This window comes from Aptenodytes forsteri, unplaced genomic scaffold (assembly GCF_000699145.1).
Source record: "Aptenodytes forsteri isolate BGI_AS27 unplaced genomic scaffold, ASM69914v1 Scaffold265, whole genome shotgun sequence".
In the NCBI taxonomy this organism is placed as follows: domain Eukaryota; kingdom Metazoa; phylum Chordata; class Aves; order Sphenisciformes; family Spheniscidae; genus Aptenodytes; species Aptenodytes forsteri.
Genome location: NW_008796175.1, coordinates 313,119 through 340,666, shown reverse-complemented (window position 1 = coordinate 340,666; position 27,548 = coordinate 313,119). Strand labels below are relative to the sequence as shown.

Genomic DNA, 27,548 nt, shown 5'->3' with positions numbered 1-27,548 from the left:
TGTTGGGTTGACGGTTGGACTCGATGATCTTAGAGGTCTTTTCCAACCTCAATGATTCTATGATTCTATGTTTAACAATATTTAACTAGAGCTATTAGTTAGATGATAGTAATCACTTTTCCGCAAGACTCCTGTCTGTTGTGTGCCCTAGACGGATGTTGCTTCATTGAAAAGCACTCTTAGCAGTGTTTTGGGTTATCTCATCATTCAATCCCAATGTCTGTATGTACTACACGGTATTTAAACTACACAGTATTAAAAGAGGACCAAGATTGACTAACTGATTGATTGACTCACTAATTTACGTAAAACTAATGACATGCCACAATATTTAGGTGCTCCACAATAATAGTGAATGCATCTTTACTAATCGTCTGTAAGCTGACAGCTTCACAGGGAAAGCAGAGGCACAGTAATTGGTCATTTTTGGTGGCCAGTTTGAGAATTCAAGGAGCATCCCATCAGACAGCACATCTCTGTCAAGTGCAGCACCCGCTGACTTCACCGCAGTTCCCGCTGCACTTTCCCATCTCCTGCTCCAGGTTTCATGGAACCAGGGCCCAAGGCAATGAGAAGAGCATCAGGAAACCACTGACTGCTGCTGAAACCTGTGCTCAGAGGAATTTCCCCCACCTCCCTCATTGCACACCCCCTCGCTCTGCACCAAAGAACGCAGGCACTAATAACAATTACTGTAGATTACAACATTCCCATCTGTCTCTTGGCTCCCTGCCCCACTGCCTTTATCCAGGCAGTCCTCTTTCTGCATTGCCTGTTGCCGGAGCTATTTCCCCACTTGTGTCCCTGACTGGGGGGGGACACATGATCTGATGAGGAGGGAGGAGGAAGGCTCAGTTTCCCTTTCCCAGTTAACACCTTTGCCCTTGGGCCCATTCGCTCTGTGGGAAAGGTACGTGCTTGGCTTGGCAAGGAGTTCTAAGAAGCTTAGTCATGTTTGCTGATGAAAAGTTTAGCACCTAAAATCAAAGCCTCCGCTCAGTGTTCCTGGCCTTTGATTTTTCAAAAACAATAACCTGGATGAATTTGAGCAGCTTTTTAGTGAGACAAAGCACATTAGAGAGAGGCTTTCAATGGTCAAAGCATTTTTTCCCTCGAAAGCAGTCCCCAAGAACCAGGTGACTTCCTCTAGCTAGGATTCTCCAGTGCAGCCTGAATTGGACATTCAGTCTGGAAAATGTTGGCCCAAATATTTGAAGGTTATCAGCAAGGAGAAACAGCAGCGTGTCTCACAAGTGATGAACTACACCAACGGGCACCGACGCTACTCTTGCCTATGGTGCCACAAACTGCTGGATCCACATTGTGTTCCACACTGGGAGAAGGGTTACTGGAGTCTGACATTTTCCTGAGAGCAATAACTAAGATGACTGTTGTGAAGTCCTAGTTGCAGAGATGTTCATAAAATTTAATCAAGTTTGAGAATCTGTCATGCGTCAGATCTTGGCAAGACCTTTGCTTCCACTATAAATCTAGTCCTTACTTTAATTAACTGAAATTCATGAGCTAGCTATTGCACAGAGACATACTGACGATACACTAGGTAGGGATAACAGTGAGTGGTGTAAATACATAGAGATTTATGTCCTGTCTGTCAGATAGGGGAAGCTGCACTTGGCTGTAGTTCGTATGGATTGTCCATATGGGGTCATACATATTGAGTTTACGTGAGAGCATCTGGAGCATGTGTATAACAAATAGTTGTGCCAAAGTGTTGCTATGTAATGAAACGTCACGGGAAAGCGCCATTTCAATGCAAATGTCATGACTCAAATTGTTACTTATGCCCTATAACAATTACTAGCTGCAAGGTTGGCTTCTTGTGTTTATATATGTTGTTTATAGATCTGTGCATTGCTGGGTTCACCTTGACAGTAGACAGTTCATGCAATTGTGCTGGGAAGTTGGGCAACCTGCTTTGTTTTAGAAATCCTACCTTACTTTTGGAAAGCCAGTGCTTATTTGAGCAAAGTGAGTGAAACTTCTCATATGAATGTAGCAGGAAGCAGCCTGAAGAAGGTGTGTTGACTTTTTATAAGTGGTATAATTATCATAGCAATTGCACTGGCTTTGCTTGATAGCAGGAGTAAAGTTATTGTTCTGCCTTTGATTTTTTCACAGAGTTCTTGAAGATGATCCTTTACTTTTCCAGCTCAGCTGGGCCTTTGCTAAAAGTATAGAAGTAAAAGTGTGCGTTCTCATCCTCTCACTGACTCACAGTCTTCATCTTCCTCCCCCTACCTCACCCACACACTGATTTCTGATTTTCTTCTTAATTTTAAATAATCTGGTAGAGGGATGAATATACAATATCTGAAAATGACTGCTAATAATATAGAAATATATTTATTACAGTTCTCTTACTGGTTGGTCTAACTTTTGCTGCTCTTCTTTTGGAAACCATACATATTTACAGGATGCCAAATAAACCATTTATTAAATTATCAAATCAAAATCCATGACTAGGACTTTAAAAATGTCAGTGGTACAGTATTTTTCTAGCTTCAGATCTCATCTGTCATCACGCCTTAGCCCTCATTTCGTGAATGGAATTACGTGCATGTTAATTAAAGCAAATGAAGTTACAAGATGCAGGTGGCTAGTCCCACACCTGCCTGCTGGTAATGATCCTTGACTTGTGAGAATAAAAAGATTTTTTTTTTTTATCAGGTGACAATGAGAAAGAGAAAGAGAAAGAGAAAGAAATAGAAATAAATTCGAATCTATGAAGTTGTAATTATGCTTCATTTGTCAGGAGATGAAAATGGCATTGTGAGTTACATTCCTGATTAGAATGGGTTTGGGATTTGTTTGGCCATTTCTCTATTATTTTTTTTTCCCTAGCAGATTTTACTGATTCATCCTGGTTGACACTGGGTGATATCATGGATCACCCCTGAGGCAATGGTTTTTGAAACATTACTCTGATAATAACAGGAACAGAGTGGAGCCTGTAGTCACCCAGCTATATGCAGATCCCTCCTATCTGGAGAGGATCTGCAGCACTGTAATGGTTGGGAGGACAAGTTAAACCCTAGGTGTACAAACAGTTTGGTTTATGGCTTGATAAATCATAGCCTAATATCATGTCTGTATTTCTGTAAGGAAAGAAAAAAGAATTTATTTCAGTGATAGGGCATGTCTGCACAGCATTGGCCCTTCTGCGTTCTCATCACACTTTCTCTATGACAGCAGTTCTTAAAAGCTTATAGCAAGACACTCATTTTCTATCAGCTTGAAACCAGGGACTAATTATTTGTAGCATCACACTGGGGCTCGCAGAACCCATCTCTGCAGCTTCACACCACAGGAAGGCATACAGGTTTCCACTAGAAGTTTAAACTGTGGGATTGAAGTCACTGGGGATGCTGGAATATCTGCCTCTCCGCAGCACGGGGGGTCAGGTGCTCCGGGTTTTGCTCTTTGTATTCTCATGGTAGTATGTGTTGTGAGGATGGGGGGGCTTGGTGTGCATGGGTGCTGGAGGAAAAAGCACATCCCCTTAGTTTCAGGTCCTTCTGTTTTCTTTAGAGGAGTTGTTTTCCTTTGTCTCTAGGGTTCTGCTTTTAATTTAGTAGATACTTCTGGCTTCTTGTTTTCTGCATATTTGTGTGTATGTCAAACAGTGTTAGTGGCTATTGGTAGGAGGTCTGTGTATTGAATATCTAGGTCTGTCTTGCAGCTAGATGATCTAAGCCTGCGGATCTTTTCCAAATAAAGAATCAGCAAATACCCATTATGTCAGGCCATGTTTCTGACCTACTGCAGGAAACAGATTTGAAATGGCAATGTGGCAGCTTGCTCCTGGAATTGCTAGCATTTTAGTGGAAGAGTAAAGCAGAGTAAATTAGTCCTCTTTTTTCCAACAGTTTAGCACTATCTCAGAAACAAAAGGCCTGAGTATAAAGAGGAGATGCCCAAATGAAAACCTAAGATTCATCAAGCATCATGGGAAAAGCAGGCTTGCTATTTTTTACAGCTTTCTGTACACCCTGGGGGCAGCAGGGACTGTGCTACGAAGAGCGCTGCTCTGCAAAAGCAGGTTGCTGGACAGTTCGATCTTTGGAACAGCCTGTGCATCTTTCCTGCTCCCCATCCCACTGCCTCCAGGTGTGGAGGAGCCTCCTGGCTCAGCTCTCCACCAGCTCTGAGTGTGCTGCCTCGGCTGATGACACTATGGGGGCTGAAACCGCTGTTTCCTAGATCATGAGATAACACCAAAACACATACTGGCACCTCCGAGGAGCATTTGGAGGCTGAAGGTCTGAGCTGAAGACTGAAGGGTCCAAGCTTAGTCTGCAAGAGCCAACCTTGGAGAGACAACTTAGAGCTGGACTTCCAATAGCTTTATTGTCCTCTTCTTCATGAAGTTGGAACTCAGAAATTGCTCTGGTTTGACTTTGTGCTGAGTGCACAGCCTGTGGCTTAATGCAAAGGGTAAAATTGCTTGTTTGTCTAGGAAGCAGAAGCTTGTGTACTGTAGCGTGCCTGTTCAGAAGGGGCTTTTGACTTCAGCTGTCCTTTTAACTTCACAAAATAATTTGAAGCTATTTAGGATAAAAATAGGAGGCTTCAAGTTGCTAACAGCCCCTGTTTCTGTTATTGTCCATGGATGTATTGCCATTGATTTGAATGGGTCAGAGATGGGCTGTTATATTTTAAGCATGGGTGATTCTCCTTACCTTGAGCTACGGTAGAGAAAACAATGTTTTATGAACCATGGCCTTATCCTACTTATTTCCGACCACACTCCTTATTCATAGACATTTGGCTTTGTATTCATATGTTAAGTTTATTTCTCTTAGTCAGAGCTAGAATGTCAAGTCTCTGACAGTCATGTGAGTGAAGAAAAAACCACAAATTATCAGCATAGCAAGGAAACGGTACCTCTAGAGCAAAATGTTGTGATCCTGCTTTTCTTTCATCACCGAGGCCTGTAATGTTATACGGTGATTCGGTTCACTGCAATTTTCTGTAGTACATGTGACAAACATCACCCATTTTGTCCCTGTCTGCCTGGTGATGTGGCAGATTGCATGTGAAATGCAAAAACCGTATCTGGTTTGACAAGGTGATTCACTTCAAGGAAAATTAGCTACGAACGAATTCTCGGAATTCTTTACTTTGAAAACAACAGGCAGGATGGCCGGCATTTATAATGGGGATCCTTATGCCAGGTTATCATTAAACCAGAAACCATGAATATCAATGTTCATCTCACATGCATTACTGCACGTTAACCCGTTAGCATTCAGTGTTTGACAAATGCCTTTTCCTGAAAGCTGGCACAGGTTACACGAGCAAGAAGGGAACAGAGAGATAACCGCTCTTCAACACAAGCAATGAAAAAAGATAATGTTGCATGAACTCTGGTCTTCCTTGTGATCTAAACTCTGCAAATCCTGTTTTCTCCCTTGTTACGCTGTAGTTACCTCTGGAGAAATAAGAAAAAAACCCCCACGTGCAGGTGTATTTTCCCCCTTTGCCTTCACCCTGCAGAGGTCTGTGGAACAACAGCAGCTCTTTGTTATGATGACCTTTGCTGAAGGACTCATACCTCTCTCTCACCTGGACTATGCTCTTCCTTACACTTTTGCCACTGTGGATTCTTAGGCCTTTTAATGTTCTTTTCAGCAGGCTCGAGTGAAGCATCGTCAGCAAGGGCTCCTACGCTGCCCCCGTTACCTCCGACCAGTAGTACCAATGGTTCCATTCCACGTAAGTGCTAAATGAGGCCCTTTTAAACACTGACATGATCATCACTGACACAGACTGACACCATACACGTGACAATTTAAGACTCAGTCACATGTTCGAGCTATTGCTGCTTAGCAAGGTGCTGTATGTCAGCAGATCCTCCTATCTCTTCCTATGTGTTCTTAGCAGGCAGTAAAAGCCAAGTTAGTGCACCCACAAGCATGAACCACAACTTGTTTGTTAAGCTGCGATAACTTGACCGTGTGTTTGGGCCCTTAGGCTCTTTAATAAAATTCCTAGCAATGCAGCAGTAATCTGGACTTAGACACTTGAAGTCTGGGATTTCCCAAAGAGCCTCGATAACCGTGGGAATGGGAAACACAACCGCGGTTCAAGTGAGGGGTGAGGAGATGGGAAGGGGTGCAGGCACCTTCTGTGCAAACTACAGGATGCATCTCACTTACGTTCTCTTCTTACAGTCAGCTTCTTTAACGTTGACACGAACTTTTCGCTTTTTTACAAAACTGAGAGAGCTCCTGATTCCTGTGATGCAAGGAAGCTTCTTGAAAACTGGGTGAGTAGCTTTCTTTTCTCATTCTCATGTATTTCTAGCAAGTATCAGATGATGAGGACAGCTGGTACAGAATGCAAACTGATGGGACAACACAGAAATCAGTATCCATGTAACAATATTGTGGCGTTTCAGAATCATGTTATCCAATGCATTTTTAACAGGATAAAATTAAATTCTGAAGGAAGGGAAAAGTGTTGACATTTTGCAAAAAATTTTAGCCATTTTCATCAGGATTTAGAATTTTGATGACAATTCTAAATTTACAAGCAGGTCTAGATAAAGTATCGATAAATCAAGTTAATAAAAATGTTATTGTTTTCTTTCCAGTTTAGTATCATATTTACTGGAGAAGAATTTGTTGTGACAAACTTTAAAGTCAGGTAAGCCTCTGGCTGTATAGTGGTGTCACCTTGGCCCTCTGTCCTTTGAGCAAAATTGTAGCCAGGTTCCAAATACCCATTTCACAACTGGCCAGTCCCGTGACAAGGGTGTAAACCAAACCCCCAGACCTGTACAACTGCGATCATGTGGAACGCCCACGTTTTGTTTACTGGGCTCATTCACCTGAAAATATATATCCTGCCTAATGCAAGGCAGGTAGCTGCTGCCAAACTGAGACCTCATCTTTGGCCATATATATTGGTTCATGATGAAGATGAAACCTTTGCTGCCTCTGCAGTGTGTGAGCAATGAGTCAGGTGGGCTGATATATCTGGTATGCCATCCTGGAAATTCAAAAAGTACAGAAATTGTTACTTGCAGGAGATGGAAAGTAGGGCAGAGCGCTGGTACCTGCAGGGTTCGTTCACATTAGTACTACTGGCTCATGGTGGTCGCAAGATATTTTTTTTAGGTGACAGCAGAATGGAGCATGTTATATTTACATGCTTACTATGAAATAATTATTCTATTCTCTTTTGCTTGCAGGGGTAATTATCCACAAAGCAGTGTCTATAAGAGGGCTCATGTATGTAATTTGTTATTTTCTGATTTAAAAACTTACTTTTTCTTATCTCTGCATAGAGGATATAGTAGTTGCATGGTCTAAATGCTAATGCTATTGTGTTTTGTTGAAATTATATAAATATTGACCTTCAATATGGTAGATGTACTCCATGTAAATAGTTGGGCTGGAGAGCCACTGTGTCTCAATAGATATTGATACGTTCTGTGCAGACAAAGGAATGCTGGATGTGCCCAGCACTACCTGCAAGCAGTCTACTTTGCAATAGCCTTCTGGTGAGCACACTCATTGACCAGCGTTAAATACAGATCTGCTCTGCTGTCTGCATGAGGCAGCATCAATGCACTATGAGGTTCTGTTTTCTCCTGATGTACCTCTAGAAGTACTGTGAAACAAAGGCTAATCTAGAGAGTCAGGTCCCAATAACATTTAAAGCAATAGGCTCTATTTTAATGAACACACTGAGTTTCTGCTGTTTGCTTTCCTTAAAATCAACTTGCGCCAGTTGATTCTAACCAGCTTCTAACTTTTTGTGTCCTTCTGTGCGAACTGAAGATGATGGTAAAGCAGATGTCACAAAGGTAAGACCCATGGTTATGAACTGGGTTTCCCTAGTTCATACTGATTTCATTTTTAGGATGAGGAGGAATTATACCCCTCCTCGGCTGTTTTAGTTTCAGAGTAACTGTAGAACCTTTAGTTGTATAAAACAGAAAAGCACATGTGGAGTCAGAACCACAGTAATGCTTGACTTGGGGAAATGTATTTGAGCATCCAAGGTTTCCCTCTCATACCGCATATCTTGGGAGGCTCAAAGTGCTGCCATGGCAAGCTGGGAGGTTTGTGCTGCACTGTAAGAGCGGGCTGTGAGCAGTATCCTTCACTGGGGCCAGAACAGAGAGTGGACTGTGCCCCAGAAGGCTGCCAGGATGAGTCCTGCACCTCTTCTGCACGAAATCCTAATTGCCTTCTGACAGGCCAGAAGAGGAAGGGGAGCTGGGTTCCCATCACTTTCAAGGGGTTGCAAATGGTTTACAAAGGCCATGCGGAGTGGGGAACAACCGTGTAGAGACAGGAGTGAGTTGGAAACACTTGAAACATCCCAGTCCTAAGGACATCTCACTCGTTAGCCCTCAATTAAATTAGAGGTCCATTGAGGTGATCCACCTGCAACTGAAAGCTGGCTTCTTGCTTCTTTCTGCCATGTCTGAAGCCACTCAAAGAAAGATACAGTCTTTCTAAACCTCCTAAAGTCAGCAAACATAGTTATCCAGAAGAATAGCTGTTTTGAGGAAAAAAAGCTGTAATCCAGTGGAGATACTGAAAGCACTTGGTTAAATCTCAGTTTTCCAGGGAGCCTTGGAGTTTGCCACCTCTGTTTGGACACAGGGGTACTCAAGCACCTCATCATTTTATGACTAGCTCGCTCCAAACTTTAAAACATGGTTGAAAAACGCTTACTTGTGACAGAGATGTTCCTTTGCCGAGATAACGTGATTAGGAAACCTTTTGAGGTATTTACCATGAAACTGGAAATAGATTCTTCTACCTGTATTCCCAATAACTTGTACTTTAGAAAGCATTTCCAGCGATAAGGTACTAGTATACATAAGAAGTGGCATTTGCTGACATTTACCATAGGACTGCACTTATGGTGAACAAAATACATACATAAATTATCCAATTCAATATAATTTTCTGGGTTACTCCTTAATTTTGTAGCCACTTATAATTGTGAAATGTTACTAATATGGCGGCCTTGTTTGTGTATTATATTTGTAGCTACGTCTGTAAGGCCATTATAAAGGCCACATCACTTGAAATACAAGAAGTGCTGAGTCTCAAGCTCAAACAGTTGTTGAATGACACTTATGAAGAGGGACCATTATCCTTATATGTGAAACCTGAAGATGTGGCTGTCAAGCCAATAGGTAATACTTCATTAAAACCTCATTGGAGATCATATGCTTTGTAATTCTGGCTACAAGTCTTTTATCAAATTTAAATTTTGTGGAGAGGTTAGGCTAGAAAACCTCCTTGCAAGTAGCCAGACTGACCTCATCCAATGCACAAGCTGTAGAACATCATGCAATGACAGCAAGATGAAAAACTTGGGTTCCAGACAAACGGAGGTAAGCTAAAACTTGAATCCTGGTGCCAAGGCAGGTCTGAGCACCTTTGCAATGAAGGGAAGGTCAGGCTGATGCAGCTGCAAACCCAGGAGCTCCTGCTCACAGCCGGTGTCCCAGAGCATGGCTATTGAGGGAGGCCAGAGCCAAACACCGAAACCAAACCCATTGCGGACATGCTCTTAATGCCAGTGCAGATGGGATCAAGTCTCAAATTGCAAATAATCTCTTTGTTGGTTTGGTTACAATCTCTATCGCTCCTTAAAATACAGAAGTAAGCCAGAGATAAGAGCTAACAGACTGTACCTGAAATTCAAAACCACGTTTTATACCAAAGACTTACAAAAGATCAGCTGCAGGCAATAGAACTACAAGCCTGGAGGAAAGACATTGAGGGGCAGTGTGAAAGCACCTTCAGATAGATTAGAGAAGCCTGCAGGATGTACTGTCATTAAATACGGTTTGTGATGCTGGGAAACTAACCCTCTACCTGAGAAGTGACTTTGTCAAACAAAAGAGAAGAAGGTCATAGAAGAACAGGTGAAATATTTAAGCAAAATGTTTTCTTGCAGCCAATAAACTTGTAAAATACTCCTATCCAGTCTGCAAATTACTGCTCAGTCCCATCAGGAAAGGAGGTCCAGAGAACAGCTGGGCCCCTGGGTGTCAGAGGGTCTTCTTTTTGACTATTAAATCTTTTTAAAGAGCTTTTATGTATTTCTTCCTCAGCACTAATGGATTGCCCAGAAAGCTTTTCACACACAACCTACAAGGGGAATTATTCCTGGCCGCCAACAAGTCCAGCTACCAAAGCAGAGGTCAGCTGCAAGAAAAACCCTCTGCAGTCTGCTCGAAGGAGTTGGTGAGTGATGAGATCATCTCATTTTGGTTCTTGCATGGGAAACAGGAGGGAGCGCCAGGCTTTGTGTGATGGGAAACCAGATGGTAGTCTGTCATGGCACGCAGCAGTGCCATGCCAAGGAAGATGCAAAGTATACAGGGCCAGTCCAGCATGGGCTGCAGGAAAAGGGAGTGTTGCATCATTTCCATCACCTGCAGCAAGTGCAAGCCAGAATAGCAGGAAGCTGACTTTCTGCTTGAGCAGGGAGGGGAAACAGATGCACTGTAGCATTCTGTGCCATCCATTCATGGCGCTCTGCCCTCCAGCACCTCCAGATGCATTTCAAATTGCTCTGGCGTTTGGGCCCTGCTCCCACTCTGCTAAATGAGTGCTAAGTCAGATCTGACTTGCAAGTCAGTTTTCAAAATTGGGCTAATTAATTATATTCTTAGCCACTTAAATGGGAAATACGAGAAACATCAACTATTATATATTTTTTTCTTGTAACAATGTACACTGTTTTCATTTTTCAGTGCAATTAATATTGAACTTGAGCAAGCTTTCTGGAAGAAACCAAATATGACTGAATGTAAATTACTGGAAGAACTTCCAAATAGTATTTTAGACCTCCATGATATCAAGATAACGGAAGGTAAGGCACCAGATACTTCAGTGACACAGTGAATCAAAGTAAAAATAGTTATTCTCAGATAATGCTTATGTTGGACATCTGAAGAACTGAAGCGACAAGGTGGTTTTATGTGCATCCTACTCACCTGGTCATCTTAAAGTGCTTTTAACGTAGATGAATTTTGCAGGTGCTTCAAATTTCTCTACCTAGCACTTTGAAGACTTGTCTCAAATCCTACACTTAGATTTAGAACTAAGTAAATAACCAATGAATAATGTGACAGGTTTTGCCTGTCTATACTCTCTCTGTTACCACATCAAATTAGTTCATAATATCTCATACAAAGAAGCACCAATCAGTGTATGGATTTGAAAAGTTTGTGCTGTAATTCATGTAAGCTATAAGGTGACCTTTACCACCTGATTATATCTTTTTAAGCTATGTCAAACAGTGCAAGTTGTTTGAATGGTGAACAAAAACAATACCACAGCTTATCCACCTACTCAGCAGTGGCATCAAATAATAGATCATTGAACGATATCTGCAGTTGCATACAGTCTGTCTGACTCCCAGGGTGTACTCACCTGGTCATCTTACAGTGCTTTTAATGTAGATGAATTTTGCAGGTGCTTCAAATTTCTCTACCTAGCACTTTGAAGACTTGTCTCAAATCCTACACTTAGATTTAGAACTAAGTAAATAACCAATGAATAATGTGACAGGTTTTGCCTGTCTATACTCTCTCTGTTACCACATCAAATTAGTTCATAATATCTCATACAAAGAAGCACCAATCAGTGTATGGATTTGAAAAGTTTGTGCTGTAATTCATGTAAGCTATAAGGTGACCTTTACCACCTGATTATATCTTTTTAAGCTATGTCAAACAGTGCAAGTTGTTTGAATGGTGAACAAAAACAATACCACAGCTTATCCACCTACTCAGCAGTGGCATCAAATAATAGATCATTGAACGATATCTGCAGTTGCATACAGTCTGTCTGACTCCCAGGGTGTAAAACTCTGCTTCTATAAAAAAATTGTAGAAGGATGGTGAGATGATGAATGGCAAATACAACTTTTCAAACTATACCATTCAGAGTTTGCTTTTGCTGCTATACCATTTAAGCAGCATTTGGGGAGAGGGGCGGATCTTGTGTAATTTTGAACTCACAAATGCTTGTAAACGTGACCAAAGTTAAAAGCAAGTATTATTTACAGATAATCTTCATAATCCAAAAGCAGGTGATAATATTCTTATGACAAGTACATTGTTTTCTTCCTTTAAAATACAACCTGAGATATCCAGATTTTACTTTGAAGTTTTTGCCAGTTTCATTGACATGTTGAGGGCTTACTGACTTATTCATAGGACATGATTTTGTAATAGATCAGAAGCATTATGACCATATGGAAAGAGAGGAGAAGCAGACTAACTCCTTGCTTTAACATAGAGACATGTAGCTATATAGCTAGACATATAGCTATGCCACATAAATCATCTGTGCTTTCTTTTTTTTCAGAGAATGCACAAGATGTTGTACAGCATATTTTATACCTCTTGCCAGATGCAACACTGCATATGGAAGAATTAGAAATCATTGCAAGTAAAATTTCTGATATCGTAAGGCTTGCAGATACGAGCATGACACTTGCAGAGACTATATTGTCTATACTAAACTATATTTTGCTGCAAGAAATAGAAGATCAGAACATTAGAAAAATGACCAATAGGTAAGTAAGATAACTTGCCCAGAAGCGGCTTCCTAAGCTAAAACGGCACTATGGAGTAATTCATTCAGTCTATTAAAATATCACCACAAGAGTTAGCAATTTCTGTGCTTGGATCTTAAACATGTTTGTGGTTCTTAGCAGTAGAGATTGGGTATTGTGTTGTCAAAGGTGCTTTTACCAGAACCAGTTCTGCAGAAGTCACCATCACAGAGTTGTTCTCTATGGGCATCTCAGCCTGGAGGCAGATCAGGGAGACTGTCTAGTTGCCGTCTCATCTCAGAGGTGATCTTTACAGCTCAGCAGTGAGGTCTGTTGGCAGGTCAGCCTGGAGACACGTGTCTGTTCCACCAGCACGGCAGGCTGGAGTGCTGTACCTGTGCTGATAAAGATTTTTCAAACATAGCTATTCAACGTTAGACTTCAAAATCTACATTTAGGATCCTACGTCCATTATGTGATTCTCACACATGCTAAAATCGAGGTTGCTAGATAACTTTAAAAACATCTCTCTCCTTTGAGATCTTAAAGGTAACTCAACTACCTGTTTTTGAAATGTCTGGCTTCTGTTGCTGAGCAGCACACTGTTCAGAAAACTACTGCCAGCCTTTACAAAGGCAAATGCAAGTACATTTGACTAAACAGAGTTTACTCATTTCTGATTTGGGCAAGACAGCTTACCCACTTCTCACTGCATGGCCTGAACCTCCAAATAGGAAAGATTATTCTACTTTGCACTGGCAAATCCAATGCTAACCAACAGTGTAAGAGATGCGGTGTTCATCATATTAAAAAGCCTTTCAACATCTCTCATTTTAAAGACTCTGCCTATCTGCAATTTTCTCTCACTTGAAGTAAAACAATATTTTAATAAGAAACATTAAAATAAGAAATATAAAAAGCAAGAAAAATGAACTTTCCACTTAAGTTCTAGGTGGGGCATAGACTACGCAACAGCCCAGTTATTTGTACTGGACGACTATGCATTGCCTTTTCAAACTCAGGAATCCGCAAGGAGGAGTAGCCAAAAATAGCTTAGAAAATCTGCCAGAGAGAAAGTATTGAGTAGCATCGTGATCCTTTTGGCTGTATGCTCTCTCTTCAAAGTCTACCGCACTGCAGTGTGTGGAGTGGGGGCTGTGATAGCTGCCAGCACTCAACACCTCTGCCTTCTCAAATAGGCTGTGGGGTTTTTTAAGCAAAATATCCATTACTTTGAATTCTCCTCCTGTGAAATGTAAGGTTTTAGGGACAAGGATGATATTCTAATAGACCCTGGATTCCTGATCCTTAATGGAGATGGAGCTGGTATGTACAAATTGTAATAAAAAAGTCTTTACAATTTTTATGGACAGGAGAATCTTAGGTATTTTAATTTTTCCATAAATCAGACCTCAGAAGAACACGACCACTGTGATGATACCTGACGAGAGCTAGCATGATATCCTCACAAGAGCTATTATGCTCCTTCCTTCAGGCCTCTGTAGAAATTTTGGATCCCAGGTATTTTGAGGAAGTGGAACTCCAGACAGGCAGCTGTGGCTGAAAGGATCCCGTGGGGGTCCTTGTGTGTCTGTGTGTCGCACAAAATATGCATGAAGATAACACCAGACCAAAGGAGGACAGGAAGGTTTGCCTTTAGCCTGACGGGGTCAGCTGTCATACACATTTTCAACAGAGTATTATCCCTTCTTGCATACTGCTGAACAGCCTTAAGGGAGGCCAAACAGGATGCGGAGCTGTCTCTGACTCTTTTAATACCCATAAGCATTAAACAACCCTAATTTGCTGCTTCCTTTGGAATCCACCCTCTTCTCTCTACTTAGAAAAAAACCCAAAACACTGAGAAGAGGGCTCAGAAAGCCTGTGAAATCTCCATCCTCAGAGATATTCAGAGCAAGGACAAGACCCTGAGCAAGCTGACCTACCTTTAAAGTATGCCCTGCCTGGGGGAGGTGGGGAGTTGGATGGCAGACCTCCAGAGCTCCCTTGCAGACTAAATTACTCTGGCTCTGATATTTTACCTGAGGGTACAAGTAAATGATTGCAAATAATCAAATTAGCAGGTTTTACAAGTTACTGCCTTCCAGATGAAATGCAGTATTTGACTGGGTGTGAATTTTGACTCAGGTCTTCCCAGAACCACCTCATGTTGTCCCCACAGGACGGTATCTTCCACCTGCTAGAGTTTTGGCTTACTCAAACATGCTAACTCAATTGCTTGCTATCACTTGACCCTGTGCCAGACAAAATGCCATCTACCCCAAAATGGACCTGTTCTGCTCTAGTGATTGCTCCTTGTGATCATAAATCGGAGCAGAGGCTTTTAGCTGATTGTCTCCTGACTGCGTATTATGAAGCCAGGAGAACATTTCAAGAGATGTATCTTTTTTTTTTTTTCTTGCTGTTGCTCTTGGTAAAGTATCCTGAAGACAACCGAGGAGATAGGTTATAAGGTGACTTACACAGAAAGAAATACGTCGGTCATAATCACTTCCTTGGCTTTGCTGGTGATGCGTCCAGATCCCAGCGTGTTTGGAGGACTGGCTTTTGGCGTTACCTCCTATGACAGAGGCGTGGATCTCAAGGTGAGAGTAAAGTATCATCTCAGGGATGACTGACTAAACCAGACAATCCTCCTGCTATTTTGTACCGTTGTGTATTTGACCTGAGGAAGGCAGCTCTGAGCATGACATCTCTCTCTCCTGCAGATCAATGTTCAAGAATACCCTTTCAAAAAGGCCCTGGCCTCGGTGTTTTTGCCAAAATCACTGAAGAAGTTCTTAGGGATCGAGCACTCTGACCCAGACAAGCGTTCAAAGATCCAGTTTAAGTTTTTTGGCACTACTTCACTCTTTGCGGTAACTACAACTCCTAACAAACGCTAACACGGCAGTAATAATAGTAATACAAGAAAAAACGCAATAGCGTCATCTGTTCTGGGCGTCAGACTGATGGAGCACTAAGAAACGTGCAGGGAAAACGTACTCAGGCAGCAAAACCTTTGCTGTAGCAATGATGCTCTGAGAGGTGTCTGCAGACCTTAGACTTTTTGTTCATTTTCTGTAGATGATGCTTTATTCCAATACTGCTCTTCTGTAGGAAAAGAACATGCCCTAATCTTCCTCTGATAGTGAGCTCTTGCTTAAGGAACGTGCATAGTACATGTCAAATATAATGAAAATAATGTCAAGATTTACGTCTCCATCAAAAGAATAGCAGCACTGATATGCAGCATTTAGGACTATTCTAGTATTTGCTCTGTTTTCTTAACTCGGGGGGGTGGGTGAGTGTTCTTTTGGTATGGTGGAGCATACAGTGTGCTGAGCAATGCTTTTCACACAGAAGAAGCATTCACAATTGTGTCTACTGTCTAATGAGCCTAATGATGTACAACTGGATGTTGTGATGTACTGAAATGATTATACAGCTTTCTCAATCCAGCTGATGCATCTGAAACTCTGTTCTGCTTCAGCTGATGTGGAGACTGTCCCTAAATTTGCAACTAACTACATTTGCTAATGTAGTAGCAAGTAGCTAAATTACCTCAGGCATCCCATGGTGTTTAGCGGATCACCATTTCCAATACAATTTTTAAAAAAGGAAGCAGGGAAAAGCAGGATTGCTGGTAACTGAAATGACTTGGCATTTTTTGCACGCGTGTATTTTTCCACTGCAGGATGACAGTTTAAAGGAGAGGTTGAATACTTATGTCGTGAGTGCCAGCATTGAAAACGCATCAATTCAGAACCTTAATGAGCCTGTGACTATTACTCTTCAGCACATAGACCAAAATACGGTAGGATGTATTCATTTCATCAGAGACGTGTTGAAGTAGAGCCTATTTCACTTAGCCTTACAATAAACTGGCAACAGGAGAAATAAGCTTAAAACACTTTGCTGCCTGACCTCTCCATGATATATCAACCAAAACATTGACAGACCACACAGATCTCAGTGTTTAATTCCTGCAGGTTAGTAAAGCTTGTGTCTCCACTCTAAATCCATGCTCAGCAGCAAGGGACGTTTTCATTGTTTCCTTGTTTTGATCTGGACAACTTTTTTCAAGGAATAGTTTATTTGCTAAAAAATGGCAGGTTTTGGATTTGACTGAAATGATTTGTAGTTGCTCCGAATTTAGCAAATTGTTTTAGTCACAGAGGTAAATTTTCATTGTTTCCTTGTTTTGATCTGGACAACTTTTTTCAAGGAATAGTTTATTTGCTAAAAAATGGCAGGTTTTGGATTTGACTGAAATGATTTGTAGTTGCTCCGAATTTAGCAAATTGTTTTAGTCACAAAAAGAGGTAAATTCAAAAAAAATCAAAACATTGCATAGATGTTTTCAAAATTAATTTGCTTTGTTTTGTTTGAAAATGATGTTTCAAAACTAAAATCTATTTTAAATTATTTTTAAATGGGCATGGGTGAAACTTGTGGACTGAGTTCCACCTTAGCATTTTTGTGTTGCCAATGTTTATGGTCCAGCCTCCACACAAATATATCGCAAACGCAGGGCAGAACAAAATTATTCAGTAAGATGAATTTGATTAAAGTTCAAGTTAATAAGAGCTTGAAAATGCTGCTTTTATGGCAATATGCTCTTTCCATTCAGTTCTAGCAAGTAATATATACCCAGAAATTTCATCTAGATATCCCCCCTCTTCCGTCATTTTTACTCCACCAGGCCATCTGGCACTTCTCAGATTTTTTTCCTCGACCTTTTAAAAATATCCTAATTAAATATTTAATGAGATATCATCCTAACCTACATCTTTGGCTCTCTGCCTAATTATATTTGACAGTCTACAGATCACACGTCTTAACAGCTTATCTGTTAGGGTGGCTTCCTGTAAACTCTATGCTTTATTAAACTTTATTAATAATAAAAGAAAATTAATCTGTGCCTTAGGAAAGTTTGCTGCAGCATTATGAGTAATAAACTAGAATGTCCCCAAGGGAAAACATTGCATTGAATACCCATTTAAATCTGTTCAGCTGTTTGCAATATGCAGGCAAGCTTTATTTTCTCTTAGGTGTCTTCCCTGCCTGGTTTCAGAGAGAGAGAGAGAGAGAGGAAACACTGAAATTCTAAAATAAAGGTTTTCTTGTGTCAAGAATTGTTTGGGGTTTTTTATTATTATTGTATAAACTCTCAGGTTGTTATTCTAGGTCTTAGTCATAACTTTCGAATTTCACCAGTAATTCGGTATGACATCTCAGATACCACATGAAGCCAATGAGATTAGACATAGGAATCGGCCTAAGCTGGACAACTTGTCAGATTTTCTGCTGTCCTTAAAAGACTACGAGATACAGAAAGACTGGTAAAACTGGGCAAATCACCGACTCCCAGGACTTCCCTCGGTAAAGGGGAAGGCAAAAATTGCGACCCTCTGCTGGTTTTCAGTGCCATGGATGAGATGGCCAATATCCCAGCCGGTTCCCAATGACCAAGTGTCCAACTGCCCCTGAACTGCTGGCATCTCCAGTGACTTACAGACCCTATGCAGCACCACCATGCAAATAATCGCAGAGATCAGTGGGCTTTCTCGTCGAGCAGTAGAGAGGAAATCGAATCAAACTGCCTTAGTTATAAACCCTGACTACAGGCAAGATGCACCGTCTGCAAGTGCAGGCGGTGTACAGACGTACTGAATAAATGTCACAGCCTCCTTTTTCTCTGCTTTCAGGGTAATGCAGCAGTGCACTGCGTCTTTTGGGACTTTCAGAAGAACGGTAAGTGCTATTTACAGAGCTGCCACGCTTGCTCTGTCACCAGCCTCCCAGGGCCTTTGGCTCCTTGACATTTCAGCTTGAAACTTTGAGGCTGTCCTGTTGAGTCTGTGTTTCTGGTTTCCATTGACGTTGATACCTTGGTAATCAGTGTTACTACTAGGGGATACGTGTCTGGCATTGTACAATGGTGCATCTACACGAATAAGAAGACTTAGTCTAAGAAAAAAGCAGAAATGCAATGAAACATCAGATGACTTCTCACAGCTCAGGGAAGTCAGTGGGGGCTTTGCTGTGGTCAAGTCTTGAATATGGCTCAGAGAGTCAACAGACACAGAAAGAGAAGTGTGTATTGGGTTAACTCAGAACACGTGGGAGAGGTTTTTCTCTGCAATTATTGGTGTTAGAATATATATATTTTTTAAATCAGAAGGTTAGCTTCTGAATATGTCATACACGCCACATAAATAGGGTCATAAATTCAAACCTACCAGGGAAGATCTGGCTTTTTCAATGCTACACTCTGCCTAAACAAATCCTCTGCCCTGTAAATATTTCTTGCCTTCTGTGTTTCCAAACCCTGCAGCATAATCTAGTCCAGCACACTTTTCCTTACCTTCCTGCTTTCTCCGTGTGCAGGCATGTAAATGACTTTAAATATTTCTTCATTCCACCAAAGGCTTTCATCCAAGTTTTGAGGTTCGCAGGCAACTATATAAGATGTGTTCCTGTGTGAAATCTCACTTGTGTGCTGCTAAATGACCCTGCAATCTGTACTAACTTGAGCTCATATTCACACATTCTGCATGCTGCAGAGCTATAAATGACTGAGCATGACTAACTCTGCTTAAAAATCCCTTTTTCTCTATTACACAGATGGACTGGGTGGTTGGAATACATCGGGGTGTGAAATGGAATATACAGATATGAATTACACAATCTGTTTTTGTAACCATCTTACCCATTTTGGAGTCCTACTGGTAAGTACTCTGTGAATCATCTCCAAAAAAGTCCCGTGGCACTAAAGAAAGTCATCGCTAGTTTTGGGGAGAGATGGGAGATTCGTATCTATACAACCTGATATCTGCAATTTTGCCAAAATCAGTAATAACAAACAAAACGCTTATAATAATTTTTATAGTATAACGTCCTCTAAATGTCACTTGCTTCAAGGCAAATTCATTTTACAGATGTAGTTTGTACTTCTTTGCAATGTAACTTAATCAACGTTAACGTTTTGTTTGCTGCATTGGAAATACTGTGTTAAATTTATTACCTGCCAGTGGCAACTAATGGCATTACATCTTTCTGAAAGTTTTATCTAGGCTCCATCAGAAAGGGAAGTTTGATATAAATATGGGAGATGTCATTAGCTGCTATCGTCTCTTATTTCTCTGTAATACAGAGAAAACTGCCTCTAAAAGTTGAATGTCAAAAAATGGGATGACTGCCTGAGAATGGGCTGCAAAAAATGCGAAGTGTTAGGCAAGTTCAAAGCAATCTGAGTAGATTAAAGTTGTCTAATCCCAGTAGGATACAACCTACACGACGGGGTAAGGCCATCCCTTTGCCTTCAGATGCTTGCCCAGCTTCCCCTAGAGGTCAGCATTACCCTGCTCCCAGAGAGGCGCGAAAGCCCTCCCTGGTAGTAAAAATGCGACTTCTACAGGAAAGAATTTAGATTTCAGTCAACTTGCTAAAGTTTCCATTCAAGCAAAGAGAATTCAGTCTGATTTTAAGATCACACCTCTTCTGCACTGCCACTTCAGTAATCAGCACAGTTACCAGTATTTAACAGCACCGTCGATTGTACATCAGAGAGGTAGGTTACCAGTCTGAGGTTTGAAGTTTCACCAAATAGAAGAGAAACTGTGGCAGGGGACAACAAAATCCTCTCAATATTACTCCTGGCAGCAGCTGTGGAGAAGCAGGGCCCAGCCTCCCGGGTGATTTTTGCGGAGGGATGCTTTCTGGATGTGCAGGATCCTCCCATGCTCCAAGACATTTAGCAGGTTTGTGCAGTTCCCAAGCGTGGCAGCTGCCATTGACACAAAGTAGAGTTTCTCCTGCAAAGTGAGCTCCCAGGGAATAATTTTGGCAAGATCCTAGAATCCTTGTTGAATCTGTGGTTTCTGAAGTACAGCTTTTCTAGCTTCACAACTTATTACTGCGTATTTTTACTAGTTTGGATATTCTGTAGGACTATACATTAAGAAACGCATAAAAATATTAACGGAAACCCTGCAAAAGTAGCAGTAAGCAGAACAGAAATTGATTTCTTTATCAATGTGAAAATGTGGAAAGCAATTTTCTTTATCTGTTATGGCAAACAACTGTGATTCTTTATCTTGTAACATAGGACTTGTCCCGGACAGAGATAGATATCACACATGATCGTATATTAACTCTGATAAGCTATGCAGGATGTGGTGCTTCTTCCCTTTTTTTGGGTGTAACACTGGTGACATATCTAGCCCTTGAGTAAGTCTGATCCTTTTTCTTATATCGCTTTTAATATTTTAGCAATAATGAATTTGCAGCAACTATCAGAATGTTTGGTAATATTTGATGCTGTGATGCCTAGGAGGGAGGACTGAGAGCCGACAGTATAAATATTGCTTTATTTTGACCTGTGACTGTGGTGAAGTAAGAGGGATTCAAATACTCATGCTTCAATACAAGCACCAGTCGGAACTGTTCAGCAACTTCTATGTTCCTAAATTTCTATCATTTCATAGATTTACCCATGGACATGGGTAAGATATCATATCAGCAATCTGGAATATTCCCTGTATATAGACTCTACATTGGTTGATATCAACAGTAAAATAGGGAAACTTTTCTCTTCTCTTGCTCTTGGTCTTTCTTGTGTTTTGTCCTTTTGGATAGGTTTCGTTTTATACTGTATGTGCCAGTGACATCCTGGCACGATGGGGCCCTAGACTTAGGTAACTGTGGGTGCTTTCATAATCCAGTAATATTGCAATAACAATAATATTTGACGCAGTAGTAAAAAGATGATGTTAAGTCTGTCTCTCCTCCACCAAGTGTGGAAAAACCTAGCAGGTCTCCATGTATATAGAAGCTCTGCTTTTTCAGGCTGGGAGATCTGCTTCAAAAACACACCAGTGATTTGATATAAAACACTAAGGTAGACACAACTTACACGACAGAAAGCCAATTTGTAATATGCTGAATACACATTTGTGCTACTTTGCATTAGCGAATGTACCCAGCACAGCTCATGCAATGATAACCTCGTGGACTTTCCCCTTCTTTTTAGAAAGCTGCGGAGAGACAATCCTTCAAAAATCCTGCTCAATCTTTGTGCCTCACTGCTGATGCTCAACATGGTCTTTCTCATGAACTCCTGGCTGTCCTCATTCAACCAGCCGGGTCTCTGTATCACCGTGGCTGTGCTTCTTCACTACTTCTTGCTTGCAGCTTTCACGTGGATGTGCCTGGAGTCTGTTCACTTTTATTTGGCTCTTGTCAAAGTTTTCAACGTTTATGTCCCAAAGTACATCCTAAAATGCTGTATTGCTGGCTGGGGTAAGTAAGCAGATGTCTTCCTTCTCCACTTCTGTGCTTGTTAACTTCTCTAAGATAGGAGCATATTTGCAAAAGTAAGTTAGGACACTGAGCTAGTAGAAATGTGGTGCACACCCTAAGCCGTAAGGATGGATTCCTTCCCCCAGGCAGGTTCAGCTTAAGTTTCTTCTGTCCAGGGAGACATTAGCAGAAAGTGCCTGTTGCTCCCTGCACAGGGTCATAGGCAAGGAAAGGCGAAAGTGGGCATAAGGACTGCTTTCCTACCCCTCCTGCTCTTCACAGGAATGATTTATCATGGTACCTCACGTCAGTGGGTGGGCCTGAGGAAGTATGAGCTGCCCACAGCCTTCACCCCTGCATTGGTGATGCTCAGAGGAGATTTTGATGATCTTCTCCAGGCCTCGTGTCCTTAGCTGCTGTTCTATGCATGATTCCCCTGCGGGGATGGATTTGGCTTTCATTTATAGCACTCCTGAGGACTTCACTGATTCACTTTTCCTCCAGGCACTGAGCATCAGGGACTTGTTTGGGAGAAACATAACAAAAAGGACTGAAAATGCTGGCTCAGCTGTTAGAAAAGGTGTTATCAAAGGCACTGACCCAGAGCAGGATTTCATCTGTGTTTTTTCGGTTGCTGTTAGACGCTGTTTTAAAGGGGTTTTTAGGCTTCTGAATAGTGTGCAGTGCATCATCATCTCCATCCTTAGATTTAATGTCACACATAATTGTTCTCAGGGGCAGCCATCCGCAACGGAGTTGTTGGCAGCAGTCACTCTCAACAGAAAAGCCTGAACTGAAAGAAATATGGGAAATGAGAAATGAGTGGAAGGGAAGACTGATAAAACACTGTCTGCAAAATGTCTGTTTCTATCAGATCTTAACGGAAAATGCTGTGGTCTGCTTATCTTTTGACACTCTGCTTTTTGTAATAATCAGTTTTATTTTACCAGATTGGATCCCTTCTGGAGATGTTTGAACACTCCCAAACATTTTGCAAACACAGATATTTTTATGCCCACTCATTTGTAATTTACGTAAATAAGGAGATTAAACCTGCTATGCCACACGTTTAATTACACTCATTTCACAAGGAGCTTTAGAGTTTGATCCCAAGATGTACATGTCTGCTGTAATTACTCATCAGAGATTATCTGACATCTTTCCATATTCTCCATTTCATCTTTTTTATCTAAATATCTCTTTTTCTCTTGCCTTCCATATTAGGAATACCAGCTGTTGTAATTACTATTCTCCTCATTATAAATAAAGACTTCTATGGCAGTGGATCACCTTCTGAGAGCAATCCATTCAGCAATTTGTAAGTATAATATTTTAAGCTTTTTGATGGTCACCAGAGTTTCTCAAAGTTAGAAGAAATAACCAGAAGGCAACAACTTCTTTCTTGCTTTTGTCTTTCCTCCCCCATCTTAACCCTCTCCTTTTAGTGGTTCTGGTTCAGTGGATCATTTTGGATGTATGGCTACTACACGGAGTAACTCTCACGTCAGTGGACTGGGCTTGGGGACAGGGAGGGCTTCTGCCAGTCAACTCCATTTTTACTTTCTGGAAAACCTCTTTCTTTACATGACATTAACTCAGTCTGATGGGACATTTGTATATGCTCCTGCGTCTTCTAGATTTCTGGTAAAACCTAAAGGAAGAATAATTGCTCTAGTATTTTGCACGTTTGCTTCTGGTTTTTTAATGTCAATTCACATCACTGTCTCTTCTTCATTTCGAATTCTTTTATTAAATCATCTCAACCTCCTCACTTTTCCAGTGGGAAAACACTGCATTCTTTCACCCTTTTTTAAAAGAGTTTTATAGCAAAGAGGGCTTCCATTTTTTCCTCTGCTTTCTGTTTCGCACAACCTGATCGTTTGTTGGTGAAGATTACCTGGAATATTTGAATTCTATCCTGTCGGAGAGGCAACACACACCCATGACACCTCAGAGGGAAAATTGTTACCCACCTTTAGCAAAAAGGGAGCAAAACTCACTAATTGCTGTCCGAGGAGAAGCTAACCAGTGCTCATCTTTGTGCTCTACTATTATTTAGGCTCCTAATTAAGTCATATTTAACTTGGTTTTCCTAAGGCAGTGTGTCTTTGTTAAGTTGTGAAACAACTGTCAGGTTTATTTGAATTTGGCAGGAAAATTAAAGTCTCAAAGTTATTGAATTTCTATAACATCCATAAAAAAGGCAAGCGGAGAGATTCTCTGAGTGCCTTTATTGGGGGAAAGTAATAGGCATTAGGGAATGCCCCTTACTGGGTATTGGAGAACCATATGGGAGACTTATTTTGGATACGAGGCTTCATTAGTTTCACTGCTCACAAAACTCCTTATTCAGTACATACTTCCCTTTCTTGCAGTTGCTGGATTCAAGAGAACATAGTGTTTTACATCTCCGTTGTGGCCTATGTCTTCTTAATATTTTTGACAAATACAGCCATGTTCATCACTGTTCTCCTTCAAATCCAGTCCGTGAAATCAAGGACACAAAAGAGATCCAGATTCTGGAAACGAGGTTTTCTCCAAGACCTCAAAAGTGCTTTCAGCTTGATGTTCCTTTTGGGCTTAACCTGGGGCTTTGTCTTCTTTGCCTGGGGCGCAGTAAGGATATTTTTCTTGTATCTCTTCAGCATTTTTAACACCTTGCAAGGTAATTTCTCAATGGAGTACTGCTATAAATACAACAGTTTAGGACTGTGGAATAGAAGTAAATTTGTAACATCATGTAATTCAAGCATGGGGGAAGAGGAGTGCTCATGTAGCTTTTGTGTTACAGTGTTCAGCTATTTTAATAGGGAAGCTCCATTGCAGGGGGATGACAGTGTTGTGTAGATAGCATTGCTGTGATAGCTATGCTATTGAAGACATGAATTCATGCCCTTGAAACATGGGTCTAAATAAATGCATATTTTCAGGAGCTGGCACAATCCTTTTCATCTGGGCATAAAAATGGTTGATAGAATCTACAGTGACTTGCAGATTATTCTTATACCAAATCTGCAGCAAGCTCTTCCCATTACCCTTTCATACGCACAAAGGACTCGGTGCAATTCTGGTCCAGCATCATGCTGGCCCAGGGACCATCGCTCTGCCCATACGTAACATACTGGTAACTGAGTGGCACACAAAAAGTTTAGAAAAGGGACAGCAGGCTGGAGAATCCACCTGAAAACCTGTGAATTTCTCTTCTTACTTCTTTAGGGTTCTTTATCTTTGTGTTTCACTGCCTAATGAAGGAAGAAGTAGTGAAGCAGTGCCGAGTACACTTTTGCTGGGGAAGATTTCGTCTGAGTAATTATTCTGGTAAGCATTGAGGGGTTTTGTTTAGCTCGACTCATAAGTCTTCGCCTGCTACTGGTGTCACATTTGTTCTACATTAAGAAGTAAGGCTCCCCTCAATAGCCTTTCTGCATTGCATTGGATAATTGTTCTTTAATAGGTCCTTATCCTCTTCTATTAACTGCTTATATGATACGATGATGGGGTGACAGCATGCAGTAAAAAACGTAGATTTCCGAAAAAGATTTCAGCTTGGTCTCTAATTCTGTTCTCACATGCCATTCAGCATTCCCTTATGTGAGCTATGTCTTTGGTGGCCTTCCAGTCTTCATAAAGCTGAATTCAGAAACTTATGCAGGATATTGGACACACTAGTAGCTATTTTTTATGTGTGGGAGCTGGGTTTGCTCAGCTGGGGAAGGAGAAGGGAGGTGTAATTGCTGTGTTTGTCTATCTGAGGGGTGGTTATAGAGAAGAGACAGGCTCTTCTCAGAGGTGCACAGCAAGAAGACAAGAGGCAACGGACACAAGTCACAGCTAGGGAAATTCCCATTAAATACAAGGAAAAACATTCTTCACAATGAGGGTAGTTAAATAGCTGACAGTGGCCCAGAGAGGCAGTGGAGATAGTCTCTCTCCTTGGAGAGTCAAAATTCATCTGGAGAGGTGCCTGATCCAACTCTGGGCAGGAGTTTGGAGTGAAGACCCCCAAAGGTCCCTTCCAACCTGAGTTATTCTAAGATTCTGTTATCTACCAGCTCAGCAAGAAATAACACGTGCTGTGGCTTATTCTGGGCCAACACGGTGATGCTGATTTTTCACAGAAATCTGAAAGAGCTGAATAACTTCAGTACCTCTGTATGTCTGTCAAAATCAGTTGACATAAAGAATGGGTATAACCAAGGAGAAGCTAACTCAGTTTAGTCTTTGCAGGAAGCCAGCCTGAAAATCCCGTATGAACACATATGTCCTGTACACAGCAGTCCTGTGCTTTGTGTGCTGCCAAGGAATACGTTTCCATTTGCAGAGGGGGAATTCAGGTCTAAGTAGCACATAGAGTATTCTCCCTTGAGCACAAGCCAGCTCGATGCTGTACGATACAATAAGGGTAAGGCTGCCATTCCACTCCTTTGTGCGCCTCCTGTCTGCTTCGGTATGACCTTATCCAAATTAGTATTACTAGATTGGGTCCCTAAAGGGGAAATAGAAGACTGAATTGCTGGTATCCAGCCCCACCTGCACAAGTGTGACAGAGCCAGTGTAAAAATTAACAGCAGGAATTGTGCGTTGTGCTGCACAGCTTCAGGGCAGGTACAAGGGTGGCCCAAGAAGCAAGAACAGACCTTTCTCCTCCCTGATCTCTAGTAGTTTGAGATATGACACACGTACAGAATTTTATTCCTGTGCCTTCCACTCTCTGATTTCAGACTGGAGTGGGTCAGGTGCAACTGCTGGATCTACACCAAGGCATTTAAACCACAAATCACCGTCCCAGGCTTTGTGGAGTCTAAATTCTAATGGAACAAGCTCAACTTTCAATGGTTCAGATTTTCTCCCCAGGACTTCTCTGGATATAAATTTTAGGATCGGTAAGAAAAATAGCGTGCACTGCATAGAACAGAATGCAATAGGTTCCATATGGTGACTGTCAAATCCCGACCAATGGAAATAAATAGGAAACCTTTCACTGCTGTGTCTATGCCAGACCTAATTTGGGGGTTAATGGCTGTGTTACAGGTGGCTTTTGCTGTACTAAGGAAAGTAAAAAAGCCCTTAAGATGCTGGTATGGCTCTTCTCCAAAAGGAAGGGAACTCTCTGCTCAGCCTCCACCTTAGGCACCTAAGAGATATTCTACCCTGGGCCAGCTGGCTGTCATTCTCACAGGACCTACTTCCAGTTAGGGAGCACTACAGCCTGTCTATCTCATGCATTCCCAAAAGAGCAAAGATCTTGGAGGTTACAGAAAGCTGAACAGGACCTGCTGTCAGCCTGTTTAGTCCAGAAGAATCCCAGCAGGAGATTTTGCCTTCCAAGATGGAGAAATCGTTGCAGACCCGTATTCTGAAAAAGGGATGCCTTTGTAGGAATTCTGACCCAAGCACCAAACATTCCTGGTTGTTTTTGGAAGCACGCTGATTTCTGTTATTTCTCCAAAGACCTTAAATCAGTGAACTGTGCATAGACAGGTTTCTTTCTAAATAAATTAAACCAAATTATAATCATGGAAAATTTTCCTTAATTCTTTTCCATAGCTGAAGTTCATTACAACCCGAGTGCTGTACCTGCAGAAGATGGTGAGACCAAACCTCCTTGTTCACGAAGAATACTACCCATGGATACGGGGCTGCACTATCCACAGAAAGCAAGATTTTTTCATTGA

At 41.4% G+C, this 27,548-nt stretch overlaps 1 protein-coding gene across 1 annotated transcript in view; it reads left to right on the top strand.

Moving 5' to 3' along the window:
- ADGRG4 (adhesion G protein-coupled receptor G4) overlaps window positions 1–27,548 on the top strand; it is a 29,620-nt gene extending 2,072 nt beyond the window's left edge. The window contains exons 3-20 of the mRNA XM_009287636.1: window positions 5,656–5,736; window positions 6,195–6,289; window positions 6,617–6,669; window positions 9,036–9,184; window positions 10,112–10,244; window positions 10,757–10,875; window positions 12,378–12,588; window positions 15,008–15,173; window positions 15,297–15,446; window positions 16,265–16,384; window positions 18,279–18,324; window positions 19,198–19,301; window positions 20,681–20,802; window positions 21,605–21,873; window positions 23,098–23,191; window positions 24,249–24,538; window positions 25,090–25,191; window positions 27,421–27,548. Of these exons, the coding sequence (XP_009285911.1) occupies window positions 5,656–5,736; window positions 6,195–6,289; window positions 6,617–6,669; window positions 9,036–9,184; window positions 10,112–10,244; window positions 10,757–10,875; window positions 12,378–12,588; window positions 15,008–15,173; window positions 15,297–15,446; window positions 16,265–16,384; window positions 18,279–18,324; window positions 19,198–19,301; window positions 20,681–20,802; window positions 21,605–21,873; window positions 23,098–23,191; window positions 24,249–24,538; window positions 25,090–25,191; window positions 27,421–27,548 (2,432 nt within the window). The remainder of the gene's footprint in view (window positions 1–5,655; window positions 5,737–6,194; window positions 6,290–6,616; window positions 6,670–9,035; window positions 9,185–10,111; window positions 10,245–10,756; window positions 10,876–12,377; window positions 12,589–15,007; window positions 15,174–15,296; window positions 15,447–16,264; window positions 16,385–18,278; window positions 18,325–19,197; window positions 19,302–20,680; window positions 20,803–21,604; window positions 21,874–23,097; window positions 23,192–24,248; window positions 24,539–25,089; window positions 25,192–27,420) is intronic.